Source organism: Anastrepha obliqua, chromosome 4 (assembly GCF_027943255.1).
Source record: "Anastrepha obliqua isolate idAnaObli1 chromosome 4, idAnaObli1_1.0, whole genome shotgun sequence".
Taxonomy (NCBI): Eukaryota; Metazoa; Arthropoda; class Insecta; order Diptera; family Tephritidae; genus Anastrepha; species Anastrepha obliqua.
The window spans coordinates 58,022,323-58,035,567 of record NC_072895.1 but is presented as its reverse complement, the minus strand read 5'-3'; the positions used below and the strand labels follow the sequence as shown (position 1 = coordinate 58,035,567).

Sequence of the window (13,245 nt, the reverse complement as noted above, 5' to 3'; positions counted from 1 at the left end):
GAGTTGCGACGAAAATTTCCCAATAAACTGATTTCAAGAAACTCCGAATTTCGTTGGCCCCCCAGGTCGCCTGACCTTACTGCACCTGACTTTTTCTTGTGGGGTTTATGTAAACAAGAAGTTTATATAACAAAGCCAACAAATTTGGATGAACTAAAACAATCCATTCGGGCAACAATTGCGGCTATTCCTGTCGCAACTCTCAAAGCAGCAATGAACAACTTTTTACTAAGATGCCGCACTTGTGTCAACGAGCATGGGGGGCATTTAAATTCAATTATTTTTAAAACTAGTTAAGCTACATTTAATAAAATTAAATGACCTTCAACTTGAAAAAAAAATAAATGAATTCCATACACTAAAAAAAAAGTTATTTGAGTTTCTTAATGTAGCAAAATTCATCAGCCACCCTGTATCATAGCGCAACAATAGCGAACAACAACTAAAATGAAAAAAAATAAAAATTATGGTGAAATCGTGGAGAGCAGGCCAATCCCGATTTAACGGGATAGCAGATCTTCATGGAAGTCTGGTGGGATGGAATGATTCACTATGAGCTGCTCCTATTCGATCAAGCACTTGACAACCCCCGACCAGATTGACACAGGTGATCGACCAGAAGCGTCCAGGAAATACGAATAGGAAGAGTTTGTGTTCGATCAAGACAACTCCGCCGATCAAGACCGCCTACTTCTTTAACGACGTTGCAGAAGATCACAGAGCCTGGATATGAAGTTCTATTAGATGCGATTATCAAGCATTTATAAAATGATTTAACAAAGCGAAGATTAGAAGAGAACTGAGTAAGTTTTCGCCGACAAATTTTAAATTTTTTCTCTCACATAAGAGAATCATCATGTGTGCGACACTACATATTACTCAATGTTAGTACATCTGCGTTTTTAGTTCTTCTCCATCGCACCAAGCCTGCCAGTAGAGAAACTCTGCTGTCGAAAGAACTTTTTGAAAACCTCCGCACATTCAGCTATGGATGCCGTAGTAGACTGAGTCATCATCTGATTCAATGAATGATATTAGTAATGTGAGATCTGTAGATTTTGCAGAGAGAAAACGAAAGTGTAAGACGCCTAAGTGCATGAGAATTGTAATGTTTGTCGTGGAATTGTCCTGTTATGATATTTCATGCCCTGAAATACAAACTCAAAATAGTTCTAGGTGAAGATCCAATAACGGATGACACGATGACTTCGAGATATTTAGGCTAAAGCTCCTCTCGGCAGCAGGATTAAAGAACATACTCTACGCCCTTGAAGTGGAACAATAGATCTTAAGGTTGCAGTGCTATACTCCCGACAATAATATGATCCAATAAAAGTTCAGTGTAGCGCTTGTTGACAAAAGCAATTCTTTATTGGATTTCAAAGCTATCATTATTATCGGTAAATGAAGCAAATGAAGCCAGCTGCTAGTTCAAAATTGTAACGGGCGACAGCAATGTGAATGTCGACATGCGACGCATGACTGTTTGTTTGACGACAGGAGTTGCTACGCCTTGGCCTCGTTCTCCATCCAAGACTCACTTCATTCGCTTCTTTTAACAAGTTTAAAAAAGGTAAAGCTTATGATGGGATCTACTATGTGGGTTTAAATGCCTTCTTGTACTATTACATTTACACATTCATTAAAATTTCGGTAGAAAAAATTGTAATTGGAAACGTGAAACAACTTTTGCATACCCAATGATCATTTTCACACATTTTTATATGTAAATATTTTTAAGTGAATTTTTTACCCTTTACGTTCGTTTACTTTTCACGCCCGTCTGTCTCCGGGTGTGCGCTTTAGCCACCACAACGCTTGTTGTTTTGCAATGAGTGTCACAAAGTTTGGGTATAGTGTCGCTACCTCTCTTCTGTTTATTTTATTTTCGTTGCTGTACCCATTTGTTGCCATTTCAGGTTGGTGTGACTGATTCAGCAATTTCATTTCCTCTCATTGAAATTCCGGTCTAGACGCGTTTCTCTATGTGCTGGTAGTTGTGCCTTACTGCCGTCAGTGGGATTTTATTTGAATGTTTAAAAAGGGTATTTTCCGATTAGGTTAAAAAAGGGCCAAAAAACGGAATCCAAATAGAGAGCTTGCTGCTTTGGCTGGTTAAGTAACGAATTAGAAAATTACTAAAATTATAATTGTGTTGAGATGAGGATTTGACGACCTTGCACTTTCAAGGTGTTATAATAATTTTTTAGTTCGTTTAGACATAAAAGATATATTTACATGCTTCCTGAATGTTTGATGAGGGGTGATTTGAAGTCATTAGAAGTCACATAGAATAAATACCCAATTTTTGAACATAAGTGCTTACTATATACCATTTAGTAGTAGTAAGTATATAGTGCTTAAATTACTGAAAACAAATCATATTCAAAGTAGAAGTTATTCCTTGCTTCAACACAAAAGTACACCGAATTAAGTCACTTCATATTTTTACAATAGTTAAAATATTTTTCAGGCAGTTTTTTATAAAAATATATTTCATTGTAAATATAACAAAAATCTTATAAACTTTTACAAACTCCGTTAACAAATTCACAAAAGTTTAACCAATTTCAAAAAATATCACGAGAAATATTTAGAGGAGAAGTCTGGGGCTCCTCAGAGTTAAAAACATAATCCAGCTAAAAAAATTTAGCAAATAAGTTAGATGCTCCGCAGTTGTACTTGGAAAGTGGGTATGCCAGAACACGACTTTTTCGATTTTACAAATTTCCAAAGCGCAAAAATTTGTTTAAGAATTAAAAGAAAATTAAATATGTTTTGCCATATCTTATAAATGGTTTTACTTTTTGAATATCTAACTTCATATTCAGGTTCAGTAGCATATTGGCGTAAGATATTACAGATAAATACTATAGGTCAGACATTTTTTTTTCAATACGTAAATTTGTGTTATTGACATTTTGATATGAATAATTATCGGTAGTGAATGCCGATTTATAAAAATACAAGGTGGCTTGGTTTTGAATGAGAATGAAAAAAATACAATAAAAAATGATTTTGAATGACAGAAATCTTTAGTTTGGTCTTTACGCACTCTATTGTATACAGCAGCTGTTTAGTTGATAAATGTCAAATCCAATGGATGCACAATGCCATTTGTAAAAATTACAAATTTTCCGATAGGTTAATTAATTGTGCATCACCATTTAGTATATAAATGTTGCTGGAAAGATTTCCATCAGAAGACAAAAAATAAATAAATGGTTTTCCGAACTCACCCACATGACAATTTAATTAAAATCCTTAAAAGTTGATATTTACCTGAAATGAGAAGAAAAAGAAAATAAAAAATTAGTTAAGTTCCAGTCGTCAGCTATTTAATAAGACTATTACGTACTATACGTACACATATATGCAAAAATAGTATGCAAATAACTATCTCTGCACATGCTATTAAACAACTTTCCGCTTATGTATTTTAACCGACTACTAAATGCCAAAATTTATCGCTACAAACTCTGAAATATGTGACTCACAAAGCACAGCCAAAAGGGTTATTCTTTCGATTACCACTTGAGTGCCAGATGATTTGTTAGAGTAAAAGCAAAAAGTAAACCAAAACCAAACAAAATCCAACAACTCACGCACATACATGCACATCAAAACACTTGATTTGGTTCAAAATGAAAACTTCAGCAAGTGCATTGAAAAAAAAACAGACTGCTTTTAGATTAATTTCTCCACAGCAGTGCCAACATTTGTTGTGTAAATGTGCTGCTATTCATATGAACTTAAGTGTGCTTGTGCATAGAAATGTATGTGTGCACCCATTTATTGTTTGCATGCTTAAATTCGTACTAAGCCACCGCCAAATTGTGGTCGCTTTTGCCATAAACAGCTTCTCCATTGCTCCCCACTCTAATAGATAAATGTTGTTGGTGGAGGGCGCGCCGCTTTTGTCATCGTCACTATTGTTTGTTTTTGTTATATGAGTATCCCTTACACTACACTATTAATTGAAATTACATTGACACTTAAATAAGTTGCTGAATTAGTGAAACAGTGCGAATACAAAGACGATTAGCTATGACAAGCCAATGTAATCGCAAAGTTCAATTGCGATTGCACAGTGTCAGCGAAACTCAGAGGCACTGCATGAGGTTTAAATTGTGGCAATTGTGGTAGCGGACGATGTCATTATCAATGCCTTTATCTTGTGTTTCATGCTTAATGATGGTTAGGTGGAATACAAACACAATACTGCGTCTCCGTGGTTGCGGTCTGCGGTGGCGTATGAGTAACGCAGTTTAGTGGCTCTTTGTGAGGTTTAGTAATGAGAGGAAGAGGAGCTTATTTGAGGACTTAATTGCAATTGATTTTAACTAATTTTAAATTGGTCTTATGCACTTTTTGGATAAAAACTATTTCATCGATTTTCTTTACTTTTATTTGATCCGCTCAACTTTACTACGACATAAAGGGTGATTTGAGGGATCGGATTTAAAACTGAAATCAAACAACGAAAATTCAAATTGATTGGTCCATATTTATTGTTTTTGCTTAGAACCATTAATGAGTGTAATTTAGCCATCCGTAAGCATCAATTTTGAATGACTCGCTGAAGGACTTCAGTCCGATTCTCGTGAATAACTTTAGTAATGTTGGCTTCCAATGCCTCAATCGAAGCTGGTTTATCCACAAAGCATTTAGACTTTACATACCCCACAAATAAAAGTCCAATGGTGTAATATTACACAATCTTGGTGACCAATCCATTGGTTCGAGAAGAAAGATAAATTTTTCACCGAAACGACAAAGCACGACAGTCGGCTCTACGTAACCCAAACGACTCGGATTAATATCCGGACAAAGACTGATTGGAAAACGTTTATGCTGGATGTTGTGAAGATCACAGGCTTCAATTTCTGGCACCAAAAAGTCATTTATCATGGCGCGATAGCGTTCGCCACTCAATGTAACATTGGGGCCAGCCTCGTCTTTGCCGAAATATGGGCCGACGATTCCTTCAGCCCAGAGGCCGCACCGTTTGGTTGTTTTCAATGGATGTAATGGCTGTTCTTGAATGGCTTTAGGTTGCTCTTCTGCCCAAATACGTAAATTTTGCTTATTGATGTAGCCATTAATTACAATTGTACGATTTGGAAAATGTTGTTGAGGCATAAATCTTTCCATGACGAAATGTCAATGCATACTTAAAAAAATAATGTATTTAACTTGACAGTACCCACGCGTGATTTGTCAAAAAAATCTTTCGGAAAAAGTACTTCCAATCTGGTCACCCTTTATTTGATTTTATTTAGACACGGTGTAGTTATGTGATTGCAGACATATTAAAAAAAAATAGATAACAGTTAAAAAAACTAAAAGAAACACACTGTAATCATACATTTTGCCGGTGGTCGTGAACATTTTCTCTGTACAATATTGTTCGACCCTTTTTTATATCGCAAAAAACACCTAAAAATGTCAGAAAAAAAGAAAAGGAGTTACATATTATATAAAAAATTAATGCAATTTTTCAGCTACTTCAAAATAGCATTTTATTATGCCAAAATTCAAAGGACTATAAAGCTTTATACTCAAAATTTATATAGAAATTCTGATTAAAAAGTTTTTTTAAGTGTTTTTAATGGTTTATATGGTTTTGCTGTAGAATAAAATACATTTTTATATAAAAAAGTTATTAGAGCCCAAAAAGAAACAAATAAATTCTCAATATATAAGTAGTAAGTGCCTAGGCAATATTTATTTGACGTAACATAAATGCACCAAAAGTAAAAATGAAGGATGCTTAAGCAGTGATAAGTTTTTTGATACATCTGTTTTTATGTGACAATATTTTCGAGCAAGAGCTTTTGCATTTCTCTTCTGAGAAATGCCTCTAAACGAATTATTTTGCAGTTCAATAAATTTTCTCATTTTACATTCCATTAGCCACGTACGGTAAATGAAATTTTCATGTAATATCTCGACGCGGTGATGAAAAGCTATAAAATTGTAAATGGTAAAAAACGGGAAAAATAAAAAAAAAATTAACAATCCGAAAAAGTTTGCCACAGTTAGCCGCATTTTGTAGCTAACTTTAAACATAGTACACATATACGTGAATGGAAGGGTGAGAATAATATGTGAGAGCAGGTACCCAGTAGAACTATATAGTAATGAGAGTATTGAGATGCAATAGAATAGATTTTTGAGGTTGCACTCACTTAGCAAATGTTCGGATATAAAGAGGAAGATATTTTAAAGCGAGATATAAAAGAGTACTCCTTTTGTAACGATTTCGGACCCCAAAAGTGGTTTGTTGATTTTGTGCTTCATTATTACTGCTTATGGCATAAGCCATAAAGGAGAAATAAATTAATACTTCGCTTGATATAATTTTAAATCCATAAAAGATATTATTTGCTTTTTGTGCTACACTACTTATTCACTCTTTAAGAAAAATGTTTTTAGAAAACGCAAGGTTGTGAGAAATGCCCCTTTAGATCGAGGTTTTCGTGAATTTAACGAGATCTCGAATTCGTCTAGCCAGATTTTTCTCTGCATAAAGATGGATTTTTTCATTGTTATATTTCTAATTAAAAATTTTTTTTGTCGCTTTAACTTGACTTTAAGTATATCTTAATTTGTAATTAATAGCCTTAAGTAAGAAATTTGCATTTTGTTGACTTAAGGGGTAACACCACTGTACACGCGTAAAATAAACACGATTTTTAAAGAATTTTTGAAGTGAAAACTTCTTTAGAATCGTTGGGAGTGATTTGAGGAAAAGTGAAACGAAAAAAGCGACCAACTTGGCTACGAAGCGTTATATTATATGTGGATATAAACGTAGCGACGAACTAAATAAAAATAACTTTTATTTTTTCTTGTGATTCGAACCAAGGATTTTGGATCGGAAGCTCACATTGCTAGTCGCTCGGCTACCGCTCCATGCTGTCGTTGCTGGCCTAAAAGTTATTTAGTTACGAAGCGTTATATTATATGTTGATATAAATAATTTTTGTGAGCGTGTAATTCTCAAAAGGTTTATTAGGTTTATTATTTAAAATCTATTGACTAGGTAGTGTGATATCTGTTCTTATCAGCTTAACATCTGATAGATCCTCCATCGGAGGACAACAAATGTTAAACTGATTTTTGGAAATGGGCGGAGTGTTTTAGGAGCTTGCTCCACCTCTGTCACGGGTTGGCCCGGTATTGCAGTACCGCCGGGATTTCGGCCTTGAATAAATACAAGAAGAAATATACAAATACATTTAGTTTTGGTGGGAAGAGACATAAATTTTTATATGAATACAAGTAGACGAAAATGGAAGAAATTTGTAAGTCTGTTTCTTCGGTCCGTTTGGGTATTTTTTTTGACAACATCGAAACCAAAGCATTTGTATCATATTTTATCTATCATAAGCCACTCGTATCATTTGTTGAAATTGAAAACATTGAGGATGAATAAAATAAAATGAAGAAAATAAAATATGAACTTTAGAGCAATATTATAATGAACCTTATCCCGCTCCTAATGCTGCTTTCGTCTTATTCTCTCTCAGTTTGTCTTACGGAAGGTTTCACTTCTATCCCGTCTAACCGTTAGACTGGTATTTATTTTTTTTTGTATAGAAGGAAAGGGGAAACAATCACTCTGATTTGGGAAGTTATTACTTATGTACTAAAATACAAAACTACAAAGTTTGATCGAAAAATTTTACAAAATGGCGGCATTGGAGACATTTTTGTAATGTGGTTTCTCTTGAAGGAGCTCCGCGGCACGCAGCACAGAGGGTGCAAATTTTAATCTGGAACAAAGAAACATTTTTTTTCTTAATCTAGATAAGAATAGCTAGAGAAACACGTAGGGGATTTAAAAAATATTTATTTTTGTGGAATTAGCAAGCATTTGAAGGAAAAAACTCTATTTTGGACTAAAAAAACGGCACTTAAATAATTATAACAATCGTTTAAATTAATCTATCGAAAATCCCCTACGCTCTTCTCTTAAGAAGGTTATTATACAGACGTAGTGAAAAACTTGATTAAAAATATTTAAAATTGTTTGAGTTATGCTGCGTGCCAATTTCAGAAAACATGTTTTGAGTCGTTAGGTAGCAGTCACTAACGCTTGGTTAAAAGCTTAAAATATTTATGAAATAGACTTAAACTTAACGTATAAAACTTTTTGTTCTGTATTTTAAAAGATTCAAAGAGTTTTTTAAGCTTATAAAAAAAAATCAATTTTTTGAAATTTCTATAGTGGTGTTACCCCTTAATGAAGCAAATAAATAAAAAAATACTTTTTCATAAAATCAAGCTGCCAATCACATAGCGGAGGAGAAAGATAGCTGTCTTTAGAAAATAAGGAAGCAAGAAAAATAATGTAGAAGGGATTACGCAAGTTCCATCCAAGGTAAGTCTGGAACTAACTAATGCGACAAATGCATTTGAAGGCACTCCGCCCGACATTAACCAGCTTTTCACTTGCCCCATCAAGCCTACTCATTCCTCTAGACTTAACCTGTCAAAACAAGAAGACGAAGACGACCAATGATTTACACCGCACAGACAGCACAAATGCGAACTCGTCTTGCCAGATTTTTCTCTGCCTAAAGATGACTTTTTATCATTGTTATATTTTCAATCAAGACGCCAACAACAAATTGGAGGAGAATCTCGGCCAAGCACTCACAATATTCGTAATGCAGAATACGATAACATTTGAACGATGATTCCAAATTCTACTGGGTACATACGCTTGCATATGTGTAAGTATACCAGTATAAGTATACCTATATAAGTATGCAAGAGTATCACAGCACGTGCATGTGCATACGAATGATGTATTTACAAGCCGTTGCATTTGTGCGAAATGTGAAGGTAGTTGCACGAGTATGTATTCCCTAATTGTGTATGCGAGTATATGCGTTAATACATTTGTGTGTGCATAAGCAGTTCAAGTTGTATGGTGTACACCTGGACGTATGCGTGACATGAAATATAATCTAAATGTAGGTGTAGGATACGCTGATGTTGCTGCCGTAGAAGTACTGCACTGTGCAGTGAAGATGAACAAAACCACAAAATTAAAGAAAACAACAAATTTTTGATCAGTGCTTTTACAGCTACGAGTAACTGATAACCCACGGCGAGTTCTAAAATTATAATATTATAGTGAACACACATGAACCACCATAATGATAGGAAACGTTTTTTCTAATAACGGTCGCTCCTCGACAGGCAACTTAATTTTAATTAATTTTTGCTTTATAAAAATATAATTTCTAATTTTGCTTTATAGCGTATAAGTCCAATTTTAAGCTTTATGCAAATAGGAGAAGATCGCAAAATTTTTAGAAAATCCGGAGCATGCAGTTTTATAGTCCAATAAATTTTGGAACAATAACGCGCCAGTTTGAAGTGGCTCGAAATTTTCGTTGAGTTTTGATAAGTTTTTTCCTCAACGGTATTGTGCACTTTCTTTATATTGCGAACACATGACATATTTTTTCAAGTAGCAACCGAGCATTACTTTCTCAGTCAAAAGCTGAACCAAACGCAACTCAGCCAATTTTACTAATGAATTTACTGAATATCTTCAAAGGTACAAAAGATATTTGAAAAAAATTCAGTTCAATTCATAAACAAAGTTACTTTAGTGTAAATCACATTAATTGAAAAATAGAATTTGGTGCCTTGTTTAAATAAAAAAAACTAAAGGAATGTTGAATTAACGTCTGAACATTTTTACTTAATATATTTCTCAAAATACCACTATTCGTTTCGGAGGCCACGATTAGTGAAAAACTAATATAGGATTTTTTTGTTGAATACGGAACACATAAAAATCAAGTAATTAAAGGATTTGTTGATTAAAATACCGCAATAATGAGCATTTGACCGATTGGTGTTTACAGTTTGACAGTTTATTAGGGATGGACTTGAGATTATAAAGAGTATTACCTTATTTACAATATAGGTAAGTATGAAAGTACTAAGTTCGAACATCGAAAATACATATATAAGTGTTACCCTACTTACTGGATTGAATTTTTTGCCACAAAACACTTTTTTCAGTAACCCTAAAACGGACGTATTATTCAAAACTAGTATATTTTGCAGCACATAAAAATATATTCTTCAATGAATTCAAAATTTTTCTGAATCTTAAAAATCTTTTTCATAAACTAAAAACGGCCGTTTCCGCAAAAATTTGCTACATTTTTTAGTCTTTATGGGATTGAACTTATTTTCAGAAAAAAACAATTGCTTTTACAAATTAAATCGGCGGGCTTTTGACAATTTAAGATTTAAAAGTTTAGCCGTTAGTTGATCGATTTTTTTGGAAACAAAATGGTATTTGGATAACCTAGACAACCTCACCAACCAAACCTTATAACCCAAAACCAAAAACCATAAAAATAAACAAAAATAAATTTAGTACATTTTTAGAACACATAAAAAGGCAACTTTTGTTCACCAGCTACCATTTTATTAAAAGTTGTTTTTTTTTAATCTTTCAATAAAATATTAGAATATACTTCACTTGTCTGTTTCAGATGCTCCAGTTCTACGCAAATGTTTTAAAAATTTGACAAAATTAAATTCCAATACAAGTTTTTACCAAATTCTGTCCAGTTGAAGTATTTTCAGACAGGGTATGATTCTTATGGAAAATGTTTTTGATGCTGATGAAAAAAGTCCTAAATTATGTCCCTTTCAAAGTGATACAACTAGATATAAGTAAACAAGTAAAACTAGATATAAAATATAAAAAAACAACTTTTCAAAAAAAAAAAGAATAAGTTTTTTCAACCACCAATACAGCAAACTATGTCACTGTGCAGAGTCATATGCAACAAAAAATTAAGTACCTGCTGCTCAGATGCACTTGCTGTTGCATTTTGTTGTTAGTTTTTGCTGTTCTAGTGTTAAGGCTGATATACAAACCCAGCCACATATATGTATACACATGCATGGCATTGATGATTTTGCACAAATAACATTTTTTCACAGTTTTCTTTGCTTCCAATATTTGATGCATTTTTCGCAATTCTTTCAATGTTTTTGTATTTGAGGACGTGTGCACGTGGTAAATTGAAAAATATTTTCCAATATAAAGCGAAAAATTCGATTTTGCAATTTTTTTTTTTATATATTCCAACTCACGACACTCAAATGTGTCACGCTATGAGCGGTGCGTTATTGATGGTGGACGTGAGGATGGGGAAAATGCAGTAAATAACAAAAAAAATGAAAGGAAAATAAAAGTTCAAGTGTCGGCTTTGAAAATTTGTTAGCAAAAATATGCACAAAAGAAAAAATATGGCTCTAAAAAGCAGAATTTGCAATAACCCAAGACAAGTTTTCAGCTACTCATACACGTATCTCAAAAATGGTTGTTTGGCTATTGCAAATTGTCGCGCCGTCGTTATGACGAATCGAAGTCTGAAGCACTCAGGGGAATTATAACGAATTGATTTATGCAAAAACTTATGCTTGCGCATGTTCGCATATCTACTTAGGTACAAGCATGCATGTTACTGCAAAAAGGTTTAGATCGCATAAAAATATTCCAATAACCAATTCGAGACGCAGAAAATTGAATTTGTGTTGCAGAGTCATCGTGTTGTTGTCTAATGTCGCCTGCCTCGCTGCTGACATTGCTTTCGTAATCGTTTAGCGACATGTTGCCAATTTCACAAATTGAACTGCTATAAAGATTTGTGTGTATGTGAATCGAGCGATGCTGCGTCGACAGCTGACTGAATGGCAGCTTGAAAACGATAGCACATCAAAATTTTCACCACTTTTGACTACGTTTTTTTCTGAATGTTCATTATTTTTATATAAAAGTGCCGTTCACTGTATAATAAAATCATGTCAATCTACTTTTCCAATTTTATATAAAAATGAGAAAAATTATACAAACTTCCACGGGTTTTAATTAGAGTTTGTAGAAAGATTCTTGGCGTGTGGTTTTATAGCTTATACAATTCTGTGAGCTTGAAGTTGCTAATAAATACTTTTGATGTTTTATAAGTAGACAGCGGTATTACGGTCTGGCAAGAACGGTAGAAAGACAGAAGAAGCGTTTAACACTCTCCACTTTTTACTTGTTCCTATAATTACGGCCCTTTGTTCCTCCCTGGAATCATGGAAAATAATAATAATAAACAACTACTACAGAAGTCATAAGAGGGAAGCTCCATATGCTTCCCATGAGTTCACATTAAGCAGCGCCCTGTGATGATACCAATTACTGTAAGAGTGGAAGGTCGGTCTAGATTAATGAGGGACCTAGTTCTGTTTTCATTCACTCTAGAAAATGTGTGACATCTCATGCAAATAGTTCCAAGGAAATCTTGAGCTCTTGAATAATTGCTTAAATATCAGTCCACGCTTTACACGATTTCAATGATTTTCATGATTTTCATGATTTCCACGATTTTATCGACATTTTCGGCAACTGACCCATTCGAGCGTGCCTTATCTTCGACGTCCTTATTACTAGAATGCACTGATTAGCACCACCAATTTGCTATTGTATTTCACACTGTCTTGATCTCATAAAAATCACACATTTTTGGCCGTTCACTTTGCCTTTTACCTCTGCCGTATCGACACTGAAAAAAAACCGACTTTTCTCGCTTTTTAACTCAATTTGGAACGCTGAATCATGTTAGTTGTAGTCAAGAAACTCAAAGCTATCAAAAAAATTGTTTCGAAGTACAATTCCATCTATAAATCATGGTATATTTAGTATGATCCCATCTGATATATACAATGTGGCGCAAAATTAATCACACTATCGGAAGATAAAGAATCGGTTTTTTTTATAGCGGTCGCCTCTTGGCAGGCAATGGTACACCTCTTAGTGCATTTCTGCCATGAAAAAACTTCTCATAAAAAAATGTTTGCCGTTCGGAGTCGGCTTAAAACTGTAGGTCCCTCCATTTGTGGAACAACAGCAAGACGCATGCCACAAATAGGAGGAGGAGCTCGGAAAAATACCAGAAAAGGGTGTAAGCGCCCTTTATAAATATATGTATGTAAATAGTTTTGCAAATGGCATCGTACGTCAATCATATTTAAATAAAGAAATAAAACAAATATATAAATAATTAAGTAATTTAATAAAAATAAATTAACTTTTTGATCTAGTAAAAAAATTGGATGATTAATTTTGCTCCACCTCGTACATACATCCAGAAGCAAGGCTCAATAATAGCGCAAAACGATTGAATATTTTACTTTACATAAATGACT

The 13,245-nt window shown here is 33.9% G+C and overlaps 1 protein-coding gene and 1 non-coding gene across 2 annotated transcripts in view; one reads left to right on the top strand and one right to left on the bottom strand.

Moving 5' to 3' along the window:
- Positions 1 to 981: 981 nt before the first annotated feature.
- Positions 982 to 13,245, bottom strand: part of LOC129244170 (uncharacterized) — a 108,781-nt gene continuing 96,517 nt past the window's right edge. Inside the window, exons 4-5 of the mRNA XM_054881785.1 lie at positions 4,683 to 5,085; positions 982 to 1,049 (exon numbers count right to left, since the gene is read on the bottom strand). Coding sequence (XP_054737760.1) covers positions 982 to 1,049; positions 4,683 to 5,085 — 471 coding nt within the window. The remainder of the gene's footprint in view (positions 1,050 to 4,682; positions 5,086 to 13,245) is intronic.
- Positions 7,026 to 7,218, top strand: LOC129246640 (U2 spliceosomal RNA). Its single transcript, XR_008582507.1, has one exon. It is a non-coding gene; the product is annotated as a U2 spliceosomal RNA (small nuclear RNA).